The sequence below is a fragment of the Phaethon aethereus genome (assembly GCF_964289735.1).
Source record: "Phaethon aethereus genome assembly, chromosome: 17".
Lineage (NCBI taxonomy): Eukaryota > Metazoa > Chordata > Aves > Phaethontiformes > Phaethontidae > Phaethon > Phaethon aethereus.
The window spans coordinates 6890092-6913551 of record NC_138593.1 but is presented as its reverse complement, the minus strand read 5'-3'; the positions used below and the strand labels follow the sequence as shown (position 1 = coordinate 6913551).

Below are 23460 nucleotides of genomic sequence, written 5' to 3'. Positions count from 1 at the left end.
CACTTACGCGGGCGCTGCGGAGCAACGCCACCGCGCGGACGCGGCGCGACAGAGCCACGTGCCGCCCTACGGCGGCCGCGCGGGGACACGGCGAGGGGCGGGGCGGTGCTGAGGGGCGCGGCACGGCCGGGCCGGGCGGTGGGGTCGGGGCCCGGCGGCTGCGCTGGGCCTGCGGGAGCCGAGCTTGGGGGTTGCCGTGCGGCGCCTCGCTGTGCGGGCGAAGGGTCCCGCTTTGGGGCGTCCGAACGGGCATTCGTATACCGGCAGCGCCAAACCGTCCCTGTCAGCAGCGCGGTCCTGTTGGCTCCTTTCAGCAAGCCTGGTCCTTCCCGGGGCACCCGGCTGGGCGGCAAGTCGTCCCCCGGTTGCGGAAAGCCGCGGCAGGGTGAGCCGAGCTCCGCGCCGGCGTTCCCAGCGCTGCGGCCCAGGCGCCTCCCGCGCGCAGTAACCGCTGCGGGGACGATCCCCTGCGCCGTCCCAGCTGCCCCGCGCGGGCTGCGGGGCCAGCGCCTGCACAGAGCCCGCCAAGGTGTTCAATCCAACGAACCGACGCGCTCCTGTGGTAAATACCAGCGGGATAAGTAAACGAGGCCTTCCCCTTACAAGCCCACCCGGGGAAACGAGCACTGCCAGCAGCACCGTGGTCACGGTCAGGCGAGGGCGAGTGGGAGGAAATAGTTCACGTGGAACACAGGGCTGTCGTTAAAAGCTCGAGCCTTCCCTTCCCAGAGGGGTGTGATGTTGGTCCCTGTCACCCCTTTCCCCGCAGCTTCGACCTGAGCCAGTATTGAGCGCAGGCACCCACGGTCCATCTGCCCATCGGGTTTTTCCTCCAGCCAGCTTTCTCAAGCAATCTTTGTGCTCACGGCTTCAGCAGCGACTTTGATCTGCGGTGATGCGCTTCATTGCACCCTTATCGGACAACAGCATGTACCTCCCAAAAACCCAAATGCACCTGGAAGTTGTCGTGTTACGCTACAAGCTTCAGCGCTTCATGGGACGGAGCCACCCAGAGAGGACGCAGGCTCCCTGGCACGCTGCGGGGTTGCTGTAAGAGCGCTCCGGTTAATCATTCAGATGGAAAATGGAAGGGGTGACGTTTCCGAGCAGGCCAGATTATCAAACGCAGGCTTGTTATTTCTGCGAATAAGGGGAAGAAATGCAGCGCATCCTTTTTTGAACCGACACTTCTGAGTTATTTCAGTAGTGGCATGGGACAAGGGGAAGATTTATCACACAGTCCCAGCTGCACTTTGTTTAGAGAAGTGATAAAAGATCTCCTGTCACACTGCAGCACTGCTGCCAAGGGCAACGGCAATACAAACTTCTCTATCGCTTTGACCAGAGCGTCTGAATATTTTTTTCCTCATTTCCTTAGGAAGTGAAGCTTATGCAATCATGCTGCCTGTCTGCCTGCCACCATCTCTTCCTTCTCCCTCCCTCCCTGCCGTGATTTCTGAATTTGGCTCATTTCAGGTATATTTGAGGTAGGGAAGAAAGCCCCAGCTGATGTGGAAAAACGGGGGTGTGACAGGAGGAAGACTTGCATGGATATCCCAGGAGGGAAAAAGCATCAGTATCTCAGCCCCTTACCCATTCCAAGAGCAGCAAAGGAGCTTCAAAACGGGCAGCACAAGCTCTGCTCTCAACCTGCCACAGCACGTGCTGCCTTTTTCTTTTAATTTACCTGTTTTATCTTTAAACAGGTAGCTACTGAAGGCAAGGAGAAATTAAAGTGACTTGCCAGAGTTGCCGCTGTCAGGGAAGGCAGACCCTCAGGGGTGCATAACTCAAGTGAAAAGGCAGCAGAGACACGGCTGCAGTTCCTGGCGTGGAGCAGAAGGTCCAATTGCAGATCTCTCTGTGGGGTCTGCGAAGGCAGCGCACTTGGGTGGATTTGATTTCCAATGCACAGTGAGCACCCAACGTGTTCAAGAATTAAATTAACAAAGGGTTTTGTTCCTCTCACATGCATACCCAGAATTAAATTTGAATCGGTGCAAACAATTCCCAAAAGTTCCCTGCTGTTTATGTGAGGAGCAGAACATTTCATACGTGTTTAATAGGACTGATAAAATTAAAAGTACATTGAATGGTACATCTGCTTGGCCATAAAAGTGGGAGTGCTGCCATCAGGTTTACTCGGCAGTGAAATCAGCCTCGCAAAAACTCTCTAGGTACAAATGCATCTGGGGACTGGTGGACAATGACACCTTCATCAAACAGGTAGCCAGCGCGGGGGCACAACAGCCGCCGGAACGGGCTTCAGCATGGTTGTGGTTTGGGGCGTATTCATTTCATTTTCGCAACAACATCGGTATCGGTCCTCGCTCAAAGCTGGTTTGTAGGAACGCTTGCAGAGGGCCCTTTGAAGCTTTTCTGGGGCAATTCCTTGCTGCATCCCTCCCTCCCAGGACCACGCCGCTCACTGCGGCCCCACTCCCGGCCCAGGGATGCGGCCTGCGGGTGGGGGGCCCGTAGCTCCCTGCCCCGAGACGCCTCCTCTCGGCCTCCCCCGGCAAGGTCAGCTGCGGCTCGCCGCCCCCGCGCCTCCTTGCCAGGGCTCCCCTGACTGCTCTGGCCGGGGACCCACTCTTCCCACCCCGAGGACACTTTGGGGCGCGCCCCACGGCCGCAGATGATGCTCAGCCCTGCCACAGCTGGCCTTGCCCTCCCTGAGAAGCCTATTCCAGCTTTGCTGCGGCGAGGGGACACCAGCAACTTTCTCATCTCCCCCCGCCAGGGCCTGCTTTGAAAAAGGATGTATGTATTTCAAGGGGATTTGCTTTAAATTTTCAGAGAAATAGAACTTCTCTTAATAAAGTAAAAAAAGGCTCTGAAGAAACATGGTGCTTCGAAGGACATTTTCTTCAAATTGTTTTCCGTTAAAGGGAAGGAAAAACCTGCAGAACTGATCTTTAATGAGTCTGGGGGTGGGGAGTGCAGCGTTCCCAGCAATCAGCTGTAGCAACGGACTCCAGCAGAGGATGAAAGCCCACAGCCCTGCCGGCCCCTCGAACCGCGGTCGGCGCTGAGGGTCAGTGCGTATCCTGAGGCCCGCAGTGGAAAGATCTTCACCGCAGCAGTGGGAAAGTAAGCCCAAAGCAAATTTGGGGAGGCAATTTTTTCCAATTTGGGCAAGTATTCCGTGCTGCATGGCACTAGAAGTTCAGGAGATCCCGAACGTGGTAGTCAAAGGCTATTTACATTGGGAACTGGAGTCCTGCTGCACTGCGAGGGACACGGAGTACCTTGGTCTGCAGCTCCCCAGCAGCTGTGTGTCAGGGCATCAGCTGGAAACGAGGACACAGAAGACGACACAGGGAGAGCACTGGAAAGTCTTTCAGCTGTGGAGGATATTCCTGTTTGAGACCAAGTCAAGTGTTTTTCCCGCTCCAGGTGTAACGCAGGCCAGCCCCTCCTCACTTGGAAGTGACTCAACTGCCTAAAACAAGATCTGGATTGCGAGACGTTTAGTAACAATTCACTTTTCGGTGTTTCAGGCTTACCTGCAGCAGGAACCCTAGCAGACTTGCAATTCTGCGCCACGGTGAATTAATGATCCCTCAGCCCGCGTAAGCAGATACTCAGGCACAGCAGATGCTGAGAAGAAGCCGAAGCCACAACCCCGCGTGCTGTAGGTCTGCAGCGCGTTGCCTCCTGCGCAGCAGACTCGGGAATGGCTTTTCTGGGAGCTGACTCTTCTTGCACCAGGGCTTTGGATACGAGCCCCGTCGTGGACACAGCCAGGCGCGAGGTGCCTGCGTCCAGCTCCAAGGGGTCTCCAGTAGCAGCCCCTGGGCCTCAGGAAGGACAACGGCGAACATTTGGAAACTCAGTTACCCTTTGTCCACAGTAAGGACAGAAACCTGTGCTTGACATCATTTGCTTAAGCCCATTCTTAGAAATATGTTATTTAATGTGTTTTCTGAAAGCATCCAAATCCCCTGCCAGTTTTCAGCTCCCAGCAGGGGGTGTGGTTCTGACTCTATTGTCCCTAAAAATGCTGCTTTTAGAACAGGAATGTCCCAGGGAAGTTTGTATCCCCGCACTATGTGTCATTCTTCATCCAGAGAACGGCACCCATCATCAGCACTACATTTATGGTAATTAAATTCCAATAAATCCAGCCGCTAGGATTTGTCTGGAGAGCATTAGCTCCTGCCCGGCAGAGCTGTGGTAGCGCATCGCCTCCCTGCCACGCAGCCCTTCCCCTCCAGCCACTACAACGTCCACGGCCGCTCGCCCCCCTCGGGAGAGAAGGAGTTAACTCCTCATGAAATAGAGCTTTAAAAGAGCTGGTAAGTGGAAGCGTAATACTTCGTCTTTGTATTGCCTTGGTCCAACACACCCCCGCCCATTTCTGCTTCCTTGATGTCACTAAATCACCTCTGATCTTTCAGAGTTGAATGAGCACGTTTTTTCTGACGTACTTACCAGCAACTAAATATAAAATGTGGGAATGAAGCCAAATGCCCTAGAAGAATTGCTCGAGTTTGTTTTCTCTTCGAATCAACAGCGGCGTAACGTCACAGTCAACATCTAGAAAGTTGTGCAATTTTCACTGGTGCTTTTAAACCGCTCGGGACCCGTGGTTTAGTGCTTTTAGAGGAGACTCTCTATTTCTGTTGTTTAAGTCTTCCCAGCCAGCACTTCCCCCTTTGCTCTGCTGCCTATGAAAGGGTCCCATGGATTCAGCAGACCATTCTCTACCCACACGGGCGTGTGACACACAGCGGTCCATCTTTCATTTGGCCATGGGTTTTCCATGCGAACCTTCAAACTTCTTCATGGCAGCTTCAGAAGAAACCCCCTCCTTTAGCCTCAGTGCCAGAAGCTTGTATATATATTCTTCAGCACGATCCCATGCCACAAGGGAAGAAACACAAAGGTTTTCCACAAAAGGGGGCTTTACATATTAAAAAAATGAACAAAAACCCCTACAACCCCACCCTGAAACAAAGATCCAAGTGTGCTGAGCTGCCACGCTTTAAGCAACACCAGCATTTATACTGATTCAGCTCCCACCAGCTTTCCTGCCGTAGCCTCTTGCCCAGGCTGGCCCACCACGATGTTTTCACCACGCTGAAGTGCGGCTTCTCAGAGTTGGCCCCAACAGCGTGGGGCAACTCCGTGGGGAAAAGGAACCGACTCTCCCTGCGCGAGTCGGCGTAAGCGCCCAGGGCCTGGCATTTCCAGGCAGGACCGCTCTCACGGAGCGAGCGCATGGTGTCCAGTTCCCTGCGGTGGGAAAGGCAGCGGCAGGAAACAGAAGTTATAAATAGGGCTGAGCAAGAAAAAACAATTCCAGCTCACAGTAAATTAAGATTTTTAAATAGAAACTTTTCTTACAAAAACGCAGTACAGTCCAGTAACTGGGTCACACAGGGGCTGGTGGGCAGGACTGACTCTCCCCGCGATGCTTCCAGCCAACAGTAACCCCCATGGTCCGGAAGCAGAGTTTTGGGAAACATTTGGTGGAATGATGGTGTTGGCTCCTGAAAGCTTACACCTCTGTTGCTTAAGTTTCTGTACGAGTGGAAGGACCAGACTAATTCACTCGGGATCTCTCTCAGGTCCCAGAGGCAGAGCTGAGCTTTTCGTCCTTGAGTTTTCCGATCCAGACAGAGCAGGGACTGCAACCACCCGTCTTGCCTGGACCAATGCTCACAGCATCCTCGTTACACTTCTTGCCCTGTTCAGTGATTTTTTGCATAGCAAGGTGGGCAAGAGAAAGCAAAGCCATGTGCCACTGCTCAAGCAACAAACGGCGACGAGTACCGACACGGCAGGAAAACAGTTACCCTTTATGAAAAATACCCAAATCTTACCACTATACTCGCACTTCATCTTTGCTGTACCTCTCCCGTACAGCAGCAAGCTTCCCAGCTATTGATTAAAAAAAGCGCCAGAGTTCAAAATAACACATAACTACCAGGTGTCACAAAACCTCCCCCACCAACCCACACTCACCCTCCCGCAGGGCCCTCGCCCCCCGCGCCAGCGCGCTTCGGCGAGACTGGGGCACCCGGCAGGAGGGGACGGGGTCTGCCATCAGCTGGTGACAGTTTCTGACCACAGCAGCAGGACAGCACAGCCAGGCAGTACGGAGAGATGAACCAGGACAGCAGCTCCCGCCCTGAAACCGCCTTCAGCTTTTCCTAATTCAAAGGCATCGTCTGTGGTTTTAGGCAACGCAGCTTCTCTGGTTTCCAAGCTTCACCCTCTGTGGAAAGGGGGTAACTGCTTTTTCACCTGAAAAGCCTGGTAGAACCAAACACGAGACACCTTACTCGGAGACTGCGCTAAACTGGAATTACAAAGTATGGAAAACAGGCCACTAACAATTTCAAATCAATTTTATTTTCTTAAATTGGTGTTGTACAATTTAAAGCGCAAAAAAAGGTCACACAAAACACAAATAAAAAATGTTGACAAAGTATCGTATCAAGCATTACCTTATAAAGAACATCATCATACGCTCTCACAAACCTGAAGATACGTGTTTCTTAGACTGAGGTTTCTTGAAATCTATTAAAGACGCTAGACACAAACGCTGCAACAGTACCAAAGCCATGACAATAGCGGGTGGACTACACTAGCAACTTCAACAATGGTTGGGGGGGATCGGTTTTGGGGCGTTTTATTTTTTTCCTTTTTTCTTTTTTTTTTTTTTCATAACATTGTCTACAAAGCAATAAATATTTTTAACCAAAAAAGTTGGTTTCACGCTACATGCAGTTAGATAAAAAAGAAAGTCACCAAAATGATGGCAAAATAAATCACCGGTCTGATTTGGTTTTTTTTTTCCTTCCCCCCTCTCCCCCCTATTTTTGGGGTTTTTTTAAATGTGGTTATTTATGTTTTTGTAATTCAAGCACAGTGGCTAAGTTTCAAGTATTGAGAGGAAACATATATACACGTTTGTGTTTGTGTGTGTATCTATATACATACACACACACACACATCCTTGTATGTATATACACAAACACATACATATATATTGGTTGTAGGTCTGTAAACCACAATTTTTTGGAGCCATATATACTTGTATACATTGAATGTGGACAATTTTGATACATTCAAGTAATTAAGTACAGCTGGAAGGTTAGTGCTGAGCTTGCCACACACACGGATCGTGACACCTGTGGCGCGGCCACGGATCCCGGGCTGTGCTGCCCCGCGGCCGGAGGCTGCCCGTGCACCCCGGGGGTGGCCGGGGGCCACGTCGCAGGTGTCTGTATTGCAGAGTCAGTCCTGGCTCAGCGCTTTCGTGCTGCCGCCGGTGCACCGCTCCCACCTGCAGCATAGCCCTTGCAGAACTGGCAAGATCCTCTCGGAAGCAGTCTGGGTCTCCTCGGCATTTCTGGCCACAGGCTGGGGGGGTGGCTTGGTTAGTTTGTCTTGTCTTTTTTTTCCTTTTTTCCTTTTTTTCCCAGGCACAAGCACAAACAGCCAGAGAAGCAGCAGGCTGTGAACGTACGATGTAACAGATACTGAAGCATTTGTGAAAGCTACACTTAAACTTCCCTGTTTGGGGCAATCGGAAATATTTTTAAATTTCTTCATTGGCATTTCCGCTCTGTGATCAGAAACACCCATGTTGCCAAAGATGATGCCAGCTCCAAAGTCAATTAAGTTGCTCCTGAAACCCTTGTAAAGTATCACTTGAACGTGCCAATATTGAGAGAAAAAAAGCAATGAGGACTTAACCACCATGTGCAAAAATATTTTTAGATCCCCAAAAACAAAGCCTGAGGTTTCGAGTTGCTTTCAAAGATACTTTTCTGCCCAGCGCTAACAAATACTGCCACGACTCTGATAAATTAAGACACATACATGCGCACGCAGACAGACAGAAAGGCAGCCAGCTATCCTCTCACGCACATGCTCACAGCATCCGAAGCCTCAACCAGAACTCGAGCCACTCGCATCCGCAGTCTCATTTGGCTGCTGAGTCTCCTTAAAAGAAATGCTGAACATAAAACTGAACACTACAAGATTTCTTTATAAAAAAAAAAATGAAGCAGCAAATAAAACTTCTTAAAAAATGCATTTCCAATTGTAAGTGTGTAGGATCTTAACGCCTGTTCTTGAGCTCTTAAAAAGCATGGAGCTTTATACTGACTGTCCTTAAAAGAACATTTAAATAAAAAAACCCAAAACAAAACAAATCTTGGTACTGCCAGACTGCAAGTCAGCTTCACCTGGTGTGGAGGAGGAACAGCACAGACTCTGCAGTGCTTTTTGCGTCACACTCACAAGATACAGTACAGTTAAATACATACAGTTACACACAAACCATATATATATATATCAATATATATTCACCCTTAGGAATACATATTAATATACGCACACACGTAGTGCAATAAAACAACCAGGAAGCAAGGAAAGGAATAAAAAGAACAGCATTCCTAACAGTCATGATGTTCCTGGGTTGTTGTGTGATGCCAAGTCAACTTCTAAAAGTTCCCATAGTGTGTAAAGTGCTCCTTTGATTCACAAAGCTAGTGTTGTCAGTTTGGGGTGGGTGAGGGCTCCGGGAAAGGGGTTATCGAGCCAACAGCTGAAAGCAGGACAGCGCCAGTGCTTCCTCCTGGTAGATATGTACTGACAGGCCAGGAATCTTTCACATTGATCCCGCTGAGCTTGGGGACCAAGGGAGGAACGGATTCATTTTGGCTTACAAACACAGGAGCGTTACACCTTCTGTCCTCCTCCTGTTCCCTGCAGAGTCTCTTTCCCTGTGTCGTTTGCCCATCCAGGCGGAGAGGCAAGTCCAGGCGGCAGCCGTGGGAGCTGCGAACTCCCCCGCAGCAGCACGTCCTCTGCCTCGCGTGGTAAGTCTGTGGAGGTGGGAGCCACTTCGGCAACACTCAGGCAAAAGGGAGCTGACTCCCTCCTCTCTGCCGTTCAGTGAGCACTCCGAGGCATAAACACATATGAGAAGGGACAAAGGGGAGAAAGGAGGGGAGCCTCGGCTTGCTGGGAAGCTGGAAGATGCCTGGCTGTCAGCTGGGTAGGGGAAAGTACACAAACTGGCCTTGATTTCTGAATGACACCCTCCAACATTAACTGAAGCCAGCAGTTTCAGCACATCCATTGCCTGCAATGGACAGAGCACTGGAATACCCTGTTCTTAAGCAAGAGGGATAGGCAGCAGTCTTATCCTTCAAAGTGCTGAGAAGAAGCAGACCTCTCTCCTTCATCCCCCCTGCCAACGAGGGAACCTTTCCACATTGGCTATGCCTTCACCCAGGCCTTTGGGCAGGGAAGTATTTGTGCTTGCTGCAGTCACACGTCCCCACAAAGGAATCCGAGTCTGTGGAACAACTTCCCAAAACGTCAGAAGACAAAACATTGAGCAGTTCATCCTCCAGGTCTCCTACTGCCAGAATCGTTTCCCACCACAGCAGCAGGCCGCTGGAAACAAAGTGATCAGCTGGGGCGAGATGCGTGAAGAACAACAACGCTGAAATCAGGCACAGAACCCCGACAGCAGAGCTGACAGCCTGCGTTCAATGCACAGTTTACCTGGGAGAGAAAAAACCAACAACAAAAGAAATCAACTTCGCATTTTCCTGGCAATATAAAGACTACCAAAACATGCTGGAGATTGAAGGAAGAAAAAAAAAAAAGGCAGAACTTCAGCAAATCTAAGCAGCCCTTCAAGAATCCTTACCAGGTACCGATTTAGACTAGGTGAGGACCTGACCACAAACACCATGCTGGGAAGGGACAGGTTGAAGGGTTGAATAATCAGAAATCCAACAATGAAATCCAGGAGGCAGCAGTTCTGACAGAGGTATCAAGAACCGCTGTCCACCGGGAACGATTTATTCACTTTTAGTTATTGGAGCGGCTTTTGCCAGCAGGCAGGATGACTCAAAGGTCTCCACTGCCATTTGTCATGGCTTACAACAGAGAGACTGAGCCCAGCACCGTCAGTGCCGGATTCTCATCGCCTGAGCCTAAGACTCTCTCAAAAACTAAATGATTGGTGGAATTCATTCCTCTCACAGGAAGATTTGCTGTATTTCTAGGTTCATCATTCTACTTTTCAGAAGTAAGTCATCATATACCTGAGATCTAATATGAAATGCATACCCACTACAGCCTACTAGAGAACAGCTCAATCAGGAAGCTGGAACATAGGGTAAAACAGGGAGCATCAGGATATCAACTGGGAAAAGAAATCTGTTAAATCTATTAAGTGCATCTCTGGACAAAAGACGCAATTTAGGTTTGGTAAGAAATGGTACAATAGGAACTACTTAGTATTCCCTATTCACTTAGTCTTCCAGTACCACACAGAACCTGCCAGTCTCCCTTTGCTCTCCTTCAGTGAGCCTCATGTCAGCTGCGAAAGTTGGTGATAATTACTTGACTGATTGCCTGTGAGCCTCAAATCTCTTCTCTCATTACCTACCCGAGAGCTCTGCCTGCACGGACTAGAGCAGCCTGGCAGCACTCTGGGCACCGGCCCAAGAAGCGCAGTCAGTAGCCGGCGGAGGGGACTGGCATGGTTTGCCAGCTGTGCCCCTTCCCTTCAGCCGTCGGGGCTGCCGCGGATGGGCTGGCTTAGCTGTGACGGAGCAGAACCGAGGCCAAGGCAAGCTGCCCTAACAGCTGATGGCTATCCCACATCCCCTCTGCCCGCCTCCCGTAGAGGGGGGTGACAGAGGTGATCAAACCCCAGCCACAAGGGCACGGGAAGTGCACTCAGAGCAAGCAAGGTCAGTCCTTTCTGCTCCATGTGTGTTAGATGCGGAGCCTGCAGCAGTAGAGAGTAACACCCCTCACAACAAAGGGAGAGCAGCAAGAGAGGCGACAGCTTGGAGCAGCAGACAGAGGGGTCCATCTGTCCCTGGGAGAAGCAGCCAAATGATAGCAAGTAGCTATAGAGTTCAGCTTTCACTGCTACAGCAAGCTCTAGCTGATGAGAAAAATATGTGTCCGCTGTCTTCTCAGCCAGGCCTGGGGCTGGGGAACCAGACAGGCGAGCAGTTGTGTTTCAGAGGATGTGCTGGAAGGAGCCCTGGCTGTGCTGATCCACCATCTCTGCCTGACAGCCGCTGCAGTTCCATGTTCCCAAGTGCTCTGTGCAGTCAGAGGGATGGTTCTGGCTGGAGACCAAACCCAGGCCCCTGCTGTTGCCAAACCACTTCCTTCAGCAAGTTCTTTCACACATCAAACGCTCCAACAAAGCCCTGGCAATCACTCTGCATGGGAAGCACTCAAAATATGGCTCAGAACAGGGACCTGCATTTCTAACGGTTTTCCCACTGGGAAAGGAAGAGGCCAGGCTGTGAGGAGCTGTAACAAGCCAAGAGACCTCTGCTATGTCCACCAAGATGTAGCCAAAGGGAAAATAGGCACTGGGTACTGAAATTTCTGATCCATGCAGCTAGAAAAACACATGTTCTAGTGGGGAAAAAAAAAAAGTCACTCACATTTATTGATGTTTTCTATGTCCCCCTGTTCAGTGATGATGTTCAGGAGCCCCTCCATCAGCAGCAGAGCCTTGTGGTACCTCTGTGCGCAGTCCTCTCTGTGGTGGAACATCTCATCCAGGGCTGCAGACTGCACCTGCAGGCAAAAACCCCGTGCCAAGGGGTTATTTCCAGACGAGAGACAGCTTTCCCAGCATGGCCCCTCAGCTGCATGAACACCTCCCTCGCTCAGCCTCTGCTAAGGCCACCAGCAGGAGCCGTTAACGCCAAACACTGGCTCTGTGGTAACCCTGTTCCCAGGCACTGTACGGTTATTACCATTTGCACAGCATAGCTGAAGATGAGCTTCTCTGCAGTGATGCTGTTGATCCGATCCATGAGTTTCTGTTTGTCCAAGAAGAACCTCTGGAGTCTCATGTTGAGGCAGTGGCAGGACGATACACTGGATTTATAAAGCTCATTCAGCTTCTTCACAACTAGAGTAAAGGAAAGAAATGCTTTAGGTGCTACTTCCAGTTCTCCCTGTGCCTCTCAGTCTCCATTCACAGGACCCCCAATGAGTACCTTCAAGACAACAGGGTTATGTTAAAGCCAAAAGCCTGGCAGGAAAGTACTTGCTGCACCAACAGGGTCTTTTTCCTTCCCACTGTCACCTTCACCAGTTATAAGCCTGCACGTGGCAACACCTACACATACGCCTAGTTCACCTGAGGCCAGGTCTATTTTTGTTTCCTTCAGCTGCCACAAGGCAGAGAGCAGTCTGCACCGTGCAAGACATCTCACATACCACCAGAAGCAACAGACGTGCCAGATACAAAGCTTCTGCTACTTGATGGGTGGTGATATGCCGTGAAGAAGTACGTGACTTGCATGTAGTAGCTGTTGGAGCTGAGTGTGGATAAGCAGCACTGAGTAAGCAAGGGACTCTCTCTTGGGACTCTGCTGTCCCAGAAAGAAAAGACACTGATGCCTGTGAAAGGCAACCTCCTTTCCTGAACCACAGCACCTCATACAGGAAGGTTATGGGACAGAGAATCATGGAATCAAAAATAGTTTGGGTTGGAAAGGACCTTTAAAGGTCATCTAGTCCAAACGCCCTGACATGAGCAGGGACATCTTCAACTAGACCAGGTTGCTCAGAGCCCTGTCGAACCCGACCTTGAATGTTTCCAGGGACTGCTGAGTGATCTCAGTGAGCCTTTCGTTACATGTTCTCCCCCCGGTCCAACTGAGCAGGGCAGTGACAGAGCAGCTTGGGTGGGCACCTGGTGTCCAGCCAGGGTCAGCCCACCACAGTCTCCCCCTAGCTGCATGGCATGATCTACCAAAGTACCGAATACAAACTCCCACCAACATCTGACGAGCATTAACTGCTACGTGCACATTTCTGGAAATACCCATGCTGCATGATTTGCTCCTGGGGGAGGCAAATTAACCCATACCATGAACCAGCCTCTCTCAGATACCATGCAGAGGGGCAACCTGACGTGACAGCCAGGCCCTGCGGCTAAATCTAGCCTTCCCAGCCAGAGATAAGAGAGCAGAGAGCCAGAGAAGAGACTGCCTCCAGGAAGAAAGGCTGCTGTAACTAATCATCAGAGAAAAGGACCGAGGCACAGTCAGGGTCAGACTGTCAGATCACCCTCTCTCATATTCCCAGAGGGAATGGGAACCCCGAAGCTCATGGGTGACATCAGGAGGGGGAAATGAAAAACTCCATGAGAAGAGAGTCAATAGAGACTATTTAAAAACCAAAACAACACACAAATATAGCAATATCCTCCTCCATGAAATTCAAACAGAGCTCTAAGCTGTGCCCAAATTACCAGGAAAAAAAGGATGTCTGTGGGTAGGGACCCTGCCTGGCACACAGCACCCAAGGACACTCCAGGGCAGTGTCTTGTTGTGCTTCCCTGCTTTTTCCATCTACTTGGGACACAAGTGTCTTGAAAACACTTTTATCCTCACTGTGCCCTGGAAAATCTCCAGGGAGCAGGATTTTGGGGGGAGAGAAATAAGACAAGACAGCCTTGCCCAATTCCCACACACTGAAGGGCAAATTACACTACAAATCTAGAGGTTGCAATCTGCCCTGAAAAGGAGTAATTTATTTGGGTTACGACAACTTTCCTGTTAGCCTGAACTTGTGGAATATGTGTAGCTAAACCTATGTACCCTGCTCCATACTGCCTGCTACAATGTATGTGTGCTCACTGTATTTAACTTCCATTTTTTTTTACACCCCATCCCAAGGCAGCACAAGTACTTTCAAAGCCTAAGCTCTTGTGGAAGGCAGCTGATGGGTCAAGTACTTCAAGTGCTTCAAAAAGCTCCCTCAGTAATATTACAATGGCAGTTTTAAAATTATTTATCCTAATCACTGAATCACAGCCAGCTCACATCACAAGCCAGCCAGTCAGATGGAAATGCAAGACTGTAGCACTAGCAAAGAAGTGACCCTGGCATTGCCAGTATTTTACTTCCTGTGTTTTTGTTTCATTTGAAAAATAATCGCTGTCAAGACAGGTGCCAAGTAAGCATTTCCTAGGACATGCACTGTGTAATTAAGTTGCACTTACATCATGTACAAATAAGCACCTGAGATAAAGCTGTACAAGGAATCAGATAAGATACATTCCCCTCTCACTAATTAGTGCTGAAGATTCTCACAGGGGCAAGAGCAGGAGTTTTGAGACCTAAAGTCAATGTGAAGAGAGGAACATTCCCCTCAGTGTGAATAAAAAAAGACCCGGCTGCGCAAGGGGACAATAAGAAATAAGCCCCATGGCACATACCGGTGGGGGTTCACGCTCGCTCAACCCCCTCCATACCCTTTGTGATACTTTTAACACTCCCATTCCAGGCGAGTCCTTTGTGCTGTGTGCCCAGCAGCCCCTTACCTTGCTTGACGGTGGAGGAGAGGCACAGCTTGCCAGCTTTGATCTGCTCTATGGCCATCTGCAGCCCCGAGGACAGAAGCTCCGCTACTTTCAGATACAACACGAGCTGCTCTGCATAGCTGCAAAGAAAGCACAACGCAATGCAAGTAGATCGATGGGAGAGAGGTGTGTCCCGAAGGACTTCTGGTACTTAAGGATCGGTGGGGCGAGAGCGACAGAAGACTTAGGAGCTGGGAGGCTCCCCGGTCCTTACCTCCACTCCCGGCTGAGGAGGCTGATCTGGTCGGCCACCACGCTCTCCTGGAGCTGGTACTCGGATGTCACTGAACTGCTCATCTCACTGGAGCTGCCTTTAAGGGCAGCGATTTCCATCACATAGTGGACAAAGGCCAGCGTGAAGCGGAGGCTGCGCAGGATGTCGGTGTGCTCTTGCTGTTGAAGGGACACCAAGGTGGGTGTTACAGAGGGAAAGCTGGCATGCCAGGGCGGGCTGCTCACCTACCGCTGTGCCAGAGACTCATCCCGGCTTACAGAAATAACACTCAGGCCCCCAACTCCCCTACACCTCTGCTTTGGGCAGGGACAGCCAAACTCAGCCCCCAGCTCACACACTGCACCAGTTCCTCCTCCACAGTAACAACAGCAAGCAACAGCCCCAGGCCAGAAATTTCCAGGTGGCTCCCTGGAGAAGCTGATGAGATTTGCTCGAAAAATTACATGCCCCCTTCCTAAGGGGCATCCCAGCTCTGAGAGACTCCTTCAGAAGTCAGCCAGGAAGGGGGAGAGACCATCTGGCTCAGCTCTGGTCCCCACCACAGCAATGCTGGTACAAAACTGAAAGCGGGTGAGGGTTTCATGAGAGTGACAACCTCCTACGCCAGAGAAAACTGCAAACACAGTGTGTCCCACCCTACAGCCTGGCCCTTGGTCTTTATATCCTCCAAGTTCAGTGTAGTGAGTCCTGGGTGAGGTCCTCTGAAGGGACAGCAAGGACAGCCTTTTGTCTGCAACTCCTTGCCACTTGGTGAGTGGCACACACACTAACTGCTACATTCATTTCAAAGCAGTTTTGCCTCTGCTGTTACAGATCAAAGGGGATTATCCCATTTCTGGGAAGCTGCATTGCTTAAGTCCCTGAAAACATTTTTGGGAAGTTAGTATTTGTGGAAAAACTGAATGCTTGTGGGTCCTAGAAAATGAATTGCTGTCTGGATCAGACGCAAGTCCATTGTTTGTACTCTCTCTCCAGAGAGGTGGCTAACCTGCTTGGTTTTCAAATATTCAGTGGCTCAGTTCTCTCAAAGGGGGCTGGTAAGGATGTTTCCTACATGAATTTGGAAAAAAAACCCAGACTCAAGTTCTGCAAGCTTTTGTTTTTCATTCACTGGCTCAGGCACTTGGCTGCTAAGACAGCTTTGACTATCTGAAACATTGATGTCTCCTCCCACTGCCTTGTTACCTCGACAGTCCAGTACGGTAAGGAAGCGTTATCTCCATCTTCCTCCATTTTCTTTAAAAGCAGAAGAGGAACTTGGGAGATTAAGTAATTTCTAAGTCATACAAGAAGTTTGTGGCACAGCAGGAAACTGCTGAGATCTTGCAAGCCTCAGCCTGGTATCTCCAATTAATGCACAGGCCTTCTTCTCTGCTTATACAGTTGGCTTCTATTAATTATGCTGGCATTCATCGCGTCATTTAGCGCCGCAAGAGTCTTTCCTTCCACAGTTTTTAAAGCAATGCAAAACAAACTAAAACCTAGCCTTCAATTTGCCTTGTCTGCACCTAGAGAAACTTTTTCAAAAGATGGAAGAATCACCTCTCTGAACACAACAGCTCTGCTCAAGATAAACAGGGGAGCTTAAATAGCAAGTTTTCAATGCCCTGAAGTATCTGCAGAAATCAGAAAATCTTCCAGGTTTGCATCCTGGCCAACTCCACAGGGCACAAAGGAGTCTCAAAATATGCTGTAAAGGTTTGGTGCCAGGAAGGTTCTGTGATATGCAAATGGATTACTGTGCTCAGCAGAAATGATGACCGAATCCAAATGACTCTTTACAGATATGAGAAGCTGAAGTGAGTGGTATTAACAAGATCAAGCTGGTACTTCCTTAGGACACTTCTCTTCAGACCAGCGTCTGGAGTGGTGGCAGGTGGCAGTGCCCCATACCTGGGACCTCACAGAGGTAGGATGCTCAGTCCTACTCACTACTATTGCGATCACATCAATACTGAAAGTCCTAGCCCTGTGGCTCTGCAGGTAATTAAGCAAACAAATGCAATTCAATGCATAATTGACAAAAAAAGAGAGCGCTAAATAAAATCTGAAGTAGAAGAGCAAACCCACATCCTTAAAGCAATATATGCATACCTCTGCAGGTATCTGGGTTTTTTTAGCAACACCAGCAAAATTCAGCTACAAAGAGCCTTCCCCAGTCCCAGACAGCCCAAGGAGGCATCACGAACAGAGCTGAAACCGTGACTGAAGTTGCCTCCCACCTCTACTGCAAATGGGCAGCCTGACCTACATTTCAAATATATCTCAGCTACAATAGCACTTGCTCTGCTTCAGCCTGTCTTCAGCCTGCAGAGAAGGGGAGCCTGGCAGCCCGTCAGCTCCGCAATCTGGTTCAGCTGTCCTGATGCAGAACATGGTGTCCCCTGCCCGCATCAGTAACAGAAGTCTCAGGTTTACTTTTTTCCAGACCTTTCAGCAGAAGCCATATCACTGCCTGGCTCCCCAAGCGCATGCAGCAGGCAGTCGTTGGATACACTAAGCTATTCATGCTCTCAAATCAGCTATTACTGAAGTTGAGCCTTTTAAAAGGAAAAAGGCCCAAGTACACAGGTTTTCTTCATAACACTGTTAATACAGAATGGATTAGATAACTGATATTTCCAACCTGCAATTTCAGCTTCGGAAATGGTGAATTTTAACCCCTGTCATGGGCTGTTGTTTGGTTCAAAGCAAGGCTTGGTTCAAACTAAACAGCAGGCTCAAAAGTCACTGTGCTAAATACGCTCTGGGCTTTCTGAGCACTGCAGTGGCCTGGTTGTCTTGAAACCAGTTTGTTCCATCTTTGGAAGCAACTCCCTTGGCTGCAAATATGGAGTAATCTGACCTCTGGATTTGCTTTACTTTATTCCCATCCTTTGCCCCTAACAAGTCCCTGGGTTATACCCACCTCCATGAGCGTCTCTTCAGGCAACTCTGGTGCCTCAAATGTAACAGCACCTTCCAGGTTGGCAGTGATCGGATCAGCAAAAGCGTACCGGAGACTCGAGGGGCCTTCCACAGCATCCCCACCAGTTCCCACTGCCAAGTGCCTGCCGGTGAATGAGCCTCCAGAACTGAGAGAGCTGGAAGACCCCACTGAGAAGAAAAATAGGCAAAGGAATTACTGAAGATATTAATCGTAGGCCAGGTATTCCTTGCCCAGCAGAGGGGACAATCCTGTAGGATCCAGGATCCTGGCTCTGATAGGAGCCAGCAACAGGTACTTCGGAGGAAGATGCAAGGACTCTTGATCCAGAATAAACACTCCCCAACATAAGCTTCTTAGAGACCAGTTTACAAGCTCAAGCAGATTTAATACACCTTCTAGAATGTCTGTCATTTATGGAGACAATTCAGAAGCACTTTTTCTTTCTTTTTTTCTCCAAACACTTTCTGAACCCTGACATGACATCTTGGGCTGATTTTTATCATACACCACCATAGCCAACTTCCCCATCGTGCATCAGCATGGTTTGAACCCTGCTTCCCTACCTTTTACTCTATCACTGAACCAGCACCTCTGGTAAGTGAGGTTTTTATCATGGCTTTAAAACATCAACCACTTGCATGCAAACCAGGAGAGCTTTCCATTACATGCCCTGCACTTCTGCTTCCCACTCTTTACAAACAGGAGGCTGGGCAGAGAGTGACTTCAGCTGAGTCAAGACCCTAACCTCAGGACTTGGGAGACCATGTAAGTATGGTGTCCATCAGACAATCCCCTCACCATCGTCTTTGCCCTGAATCAACCCTAAGAACACATTGCATATAAAAGACGGACACTTCAAAAGGAATTTCTGTCTCAGAGTATTCATAATACACTCACCACTTCCAGGGCTTCATATCCCAACACAGTGCCACACAGGGATATATTCTGTCTGTCAGGGGGATGCCAGTATCAGCTACAACACTGCTAATTCTACCCAGGCAATGTTCTCCACTGTCACTGATCCTTTGGAGAGGGATGTTTCTCTTCTACCCATGAATTTAATTTGCTGCCTTACCCTGCCTGCAAATGGTTCAGCAATATTATGCACAACTGATCTGCAGAGAGGCACAGTCTCCTCTCCTCTCAAAGCTCTCTCCCTCTTGGCACCTATGCTTCAAAGCCAAGTGGATCATCAAAGACTGGCAGAGTATTTCCAGATCTTTCCAAGAGAAGAAAGGATCAACAATATCACATTCTGGCTACCCTGTAATTCCAAGAGGCTGTTTGCAGAAATTGTTATGATGACTCACTAAAAGGCTCTGCCTTTTCATCTGTCATGTGATCTTACTCATGGCTTGTCCAAGCACTAGGGGTGCACAGTTTCAGCTTTCAAAGCTCCCCTTTTCACCATGAACTTTGTGCATTAACTGTAACATAAGGAGTTACTGCACAGACCTAATAAACGAAGCTTGTCAAGCAGCATTACTTTGACCACCTTGACCTAACGCTGTGTTTGTGTTGTTTGTTCACTACTCAACAGCCTTCTCTTCCAGGCATCCCATCTGAGATCTTGACTGTTCAGCAGACACTTAAGCATCCAAATATCAAACCACTAAAAACTGGTGCTTGGATCTGCTTACAAATTGCTATTATCCCCACAAAAGCAATACAGGAAGTCTGAATTATCTTTTTGTAACGTTTCAGTAGTCGCAAGAGGCTGTAGCCGGGATAGTAACCCCATTGTGCTACAGGCCCGTCAGATACTTTGCAAGAGCCTCTGCCCTACAGAGCTTAACCTCTAAACAGAAAAGACAAAAACAGGATTACGGTCCCAACTTTCCAGACAATTAAGGATGTGAGTGGTTTTAGTTATGATGGAAATCCAAGCCATGCCCAGGAACTGAGCCCATGTGTCCCCCCATCCCAGTCAAGCAGCTTATTCATGGCTACATGCAAACCTTCCCTGCAGTAATTAAGAACAACAGAATCGACTACATTCAGATGAGGAACAGCCAAGACGAGAACCCAAACAAGCCAAAAATGCAAATAAAAGTGTCCAAATATTTTCTTAAACTGAACATAGACTCCAGCTCCCAGACGCACTATCCCAAAAGGGCCAATTACCACAGCCTCAACTGTTGACTGATGAGGCCAGAGCATCGGTGTCTTCAAAGAAGTATCTGTCAAGCAGGAGTGCATTTCCCCATTTCCTACTTAAGCAGCTCAGAGCATAAGTAACACCACTAATAATGTTGCATACAGAGCCATCCCAGTGCTTTCCTAACAGTACTTGTGCACGGAAATTGTTGGGCACGGATGGTCACACTCATCTTTTATAGCTCATCCAAAAGCCACGGGGAAAACAATCAGAACAACACAGTCTTTACGTTTGTTGACTTATCAGCAACAATGGGTCTAGGAACAGCTGCAGCATTATTCCTGAAGCAGAGAGAAATGAAGTAAAAGAATAGCTTGCCTCTCTCTTCCAGCACTGGAAAACCACTCTATGGCATTTGCCCTTGTGCCAGTGCAAACAGTTATCAGCAATAACTGCGGTTGGCAGGAGCCAGCAAAAGAACCTCAAAGGCATTTAGACCAGCTGAGCTCTACAGACTGTGCTCTGAGCAGCCCTCTGCCACCACCAGTGTTCAGTAGCACGGAATTCAACACATCGCTCTGCCCCCAGGCATTCCCACTGGAACAGGCAGGTAGGTATCAGCCCTTTACCTGAAAACATCCTGGTCCTCGTGGTCTGTGGGGGGGTTGTTCCACTGGGAGGGGATCCGACAGTAAAAATCACTGGGGATGGGCTGGCAGAGCCCCCAGCCCGGGCACCAGAGTGCAGGGTCCCTCCATAAGCACCTGAGGGAGCTGGGGAGACAGTTGAAAGGTGCAGACTGGCATTACAGGAAAGTTACTCAGAGCATGGTGTGCCTCACCCAGCGGTTTTATGTTCCTGCAGACTCCCGGGAGACAGTGGTTACCAGCACAGGCCAGCGCTGCCTTTGGAGGCATCCCCCGAGAACACGACCGGGCCAGGCTGGCCTGGACTGCAGGACACGAGCCTGGGCAGCGTCACGCATTGCTGCAGCTGTTCTCCCCTCCTTGCTTCCCAGCCTGCAAGCCCAGGAAGACCCACCCTTGCGGAGCCATTCATGTTTGAGCCGCCTGGCAGAAAGGCCCCACTTCCACACATTATCACATTCAGAAGGGGCCGAAAGAGGAAGCCCTGCCTACAAAAATCACACCACTAGCCAGCAATTACACAGCACGCGTAGCCCACAGACCTTCGAGTGCTCCACAAAAGAAAGCAAACATCATTACACTCCTCACACACGGCAGTCGCTTCCTTTGCCAAAAGCCATCAGAAAAGCAGCCTCCCATTTGTAGGAGGCATGCAGGCAAACTGTTCGCCCCAACCCAGGACATCCTGCCAGATCTGCCTGGCCTCCCCACCTACCTGCAATTTCCATTGGCTTCTCATTGTTCAGGCTGTCATTGCTGCCAGCTTCTGAGATCTGTGCTCCAAAGGCTGCCTTCAGAAGGAGGTCAGTCAGCCTGCCTGTGCTCAGAGATCTAAAAAGAGGACATACAACATGATGCAGAAAGTCAACAGGTATGAGGTTTCAACTAACTTCCACTCCAGTTCGTGCCATTCTTGGTCCACAACCACTTAACACTACACAGCAAACAGTCTGGAACTGAAATAACCACTCTTTCAACAACTACCAAGACTAACTGCAGTAATCCAAGTAGACTGCAGCATTATTCTAACACATTTTTTCTTTGACAGAAGATATGAAATTAGTAACAGAGGACTCCTCCAGATCACTGCAGAAATCTGAGTCTGCAGAGAGGCATGTTAGAAACGTCTGAGTTTCTAATACATCTGAGCGACTTTGTATCCTGCAGTGCTCATGACAGTCAGCACGTGGCTTTCAACCAGATCTCTGGTCTGAAGATTGGTGCTCACTGTTTCATAGACAAGGAACACCCACAACACCCTCTCATCCACGACAGGTACAGGCTCCACAAAGAGCAAGGCACGCATCTGCATAATTGCAGGGAGACTGGTCTAGGAACAAAATCCCCTGGTCCCCACTTGATGAAACCCTGGACACTAAACATACTGAGACATACTGCAGACAATCTTTCATTTGATAAAATCTAGGCCATGGCCTGCCCCTGCAGAGGAACAATTTAAACACCTGCATCATATCTGCTTGTAAACCAAGGGTGCTAGCAGAAAACTGCAGAATGATTGCAGATGCTGCATTACAACTTAAATGTTAGTTGGGGGTTGAAATTTGCCCCATCCGTCCCGTAACAGGGAATGAAGCACCACTGTATAAAGCAGACTACAGCTCACCTGCCCTTGATCTCTTCCACAGGCCTCAATCCCAAGCCAGTTTGCTGGCAGTGGAAATGACCCATCTCCTTCAGATCTGGCAAGGTTTTGTTCCGTGTCGGAGTCATCATGACCCCCTGATGGGCCAAGAGGGTGAGGAGATTCTGGGAACTTGGGGTTTTGGGAAACTCAAATGGGGACACAGCCTAATAAGAACAGAAAAAAGAGATGTGTCTTCAAAATGAAGGAGGAAGGCTCCCCCTACCCCCTCCATTTGTTTATCAGAATTAAATTGCCTGAAATAAAGAGCTAGAAATCCCAACCCAAGCAGTTACTTGCCCCCAATCCCAGAAAGGCTAATAAAATGAAAGGACAACAAACTCTGCTGAAAATTTGTAGCAGCCTAACATAAGCAGAGAAAATGCTGTCACAGTGCCAGCTACGCATGAGACACCAGGGCTGCCACCTGCTTAACCGTCTGCCGTCTCCACTGGGGATTCCTGCTGGACACACACTTGTATCACACGCCGAGCCGCTGTGTGCAAACCAGCCCAGGCAGCGCAGCTCACTAGTGCGCTTCTGCCGAATCTGGGCAGCTCCTTTCCATTGCCTGTTTAAAACCCTGGACTCCGCTCAGATGGCAAACGCTGAGGCCAAGTGAGATCTGTCCACTAAGAACTAGGACACTACCCCATTTCACACAGATCACTAAGCAGCCCTTAAAGAAAAGCGAAGAAGTGGTGATAAATCCAGGCCAGAGTTCTCTGATCATCCAGCAGTTCACCCCAAAAGAACCCAAAAGATCAAGCTGTGAGAAACCCAAAAGCAGGCTCCTTGACATACCTTTGTAGGGGAGCCCATTATAGTTGGCAAAGGGCTTCTCTGCATGAACTCGGACAGCTTTGGTGAGGATCTGAGCTGCCGGCAGTGCTGCAAGCCATGAATCTGCAGAGGCTGGCTGACTGGGTTATGACCGAAGTGAGCAACAAGAGGATCAGAGTGCTGCTTGGTTATCTTCTGCCTGCAGGAATGCAAATCTGACAGGTTGGGAGCACTGTGGAGCCGGGAGCCCATCCCTCGAGGAGAATGTTCAGGCGCTGAGGAACCTGGAGTGCCCAAACACAGCAACAAACCACGTAATTCTCTGGTTCTAACCCAAAAAGCCAGCCTGATCCCAGGATCCATTGCTAAAACATCTACAGATCAAAACTTTCGAGTGGGTGGCTAAGGCTGGCACTCTGATTAGTGCCACAATCTGTTAGGCCTGATTGGGTTTTGACTCCACAGGAGGAAGAGACAGGCACAATAAGAACATAAATGTGTTGCTGCTTTCCTTCATTGCAGCCCTTACAGAGCAAGGGGCCCTGACTGTCGCAGTTCAGCAGCAAGGAAATTACACATCAAGCGGGCCCTTTGGCAGAGGGGGAATTGGGGGCTTTGAGATGCTTTTCCTTCAGTCAGCCTGTTGACTTCCAAGTCACAAATCTGAGTTTCTGTGACACAGGATCCATCAGGACTGGAGGAGGCTGGCTGATGGGACGTGAACGGATCAA

The 23460-nt window shown here is 49.5% G+C and overlaps 1 protein-coding gene across 2 annotated transcripts in view; it reads right to left on the bottom strand.

The window, feature by feature from the left end:
• Positions 1-9047: 9047 nt before the first annotated feature.
• Positions 9048-23460, bottom strand: part of ULK1 (unc-51 like autophagy activating kinase 1) — a gene marked incomplete at its 5' end in the record, with an annotated part of 80857 nt that continues 66444 nt past the window's right edge. For both annotated transcript variants that reach the window (XM_082007583.1, XM_082007582.1), the window contains 10 exons: positions 9048-9537; positions 11457-11592; positions 11775-11932; positions 14357-14475; positions 14610-14788; positions 17539-17726; positions 20287-20430; positions 21020-21135; positions 21929-22113; positions 22751-23013. In XM_082007583.1, the coding sequence (XP_081863709.1) occupies positions 9482-9537; positions 11457-11592; positions 11775-11932; positions 14357-14475; positions 14610-14788; positions 17539-17726; positions 20287-20430; positions 21020-21135; positions 21929-22113; positions 22751-23013 (1544 nt within the window). In that variant the 3' untranslated portion in view covers positions 9048-9481. The remainder of the gene's footprint in view (positions 9538-11456; positions 11593-11774; positions 11933-14356; positions 14476-14609; positions 14789-17538; positions 17727-20286; positions 20431-21019; positions 21136-21928; positions 22114-22750; positions 23014-23460) is intronic.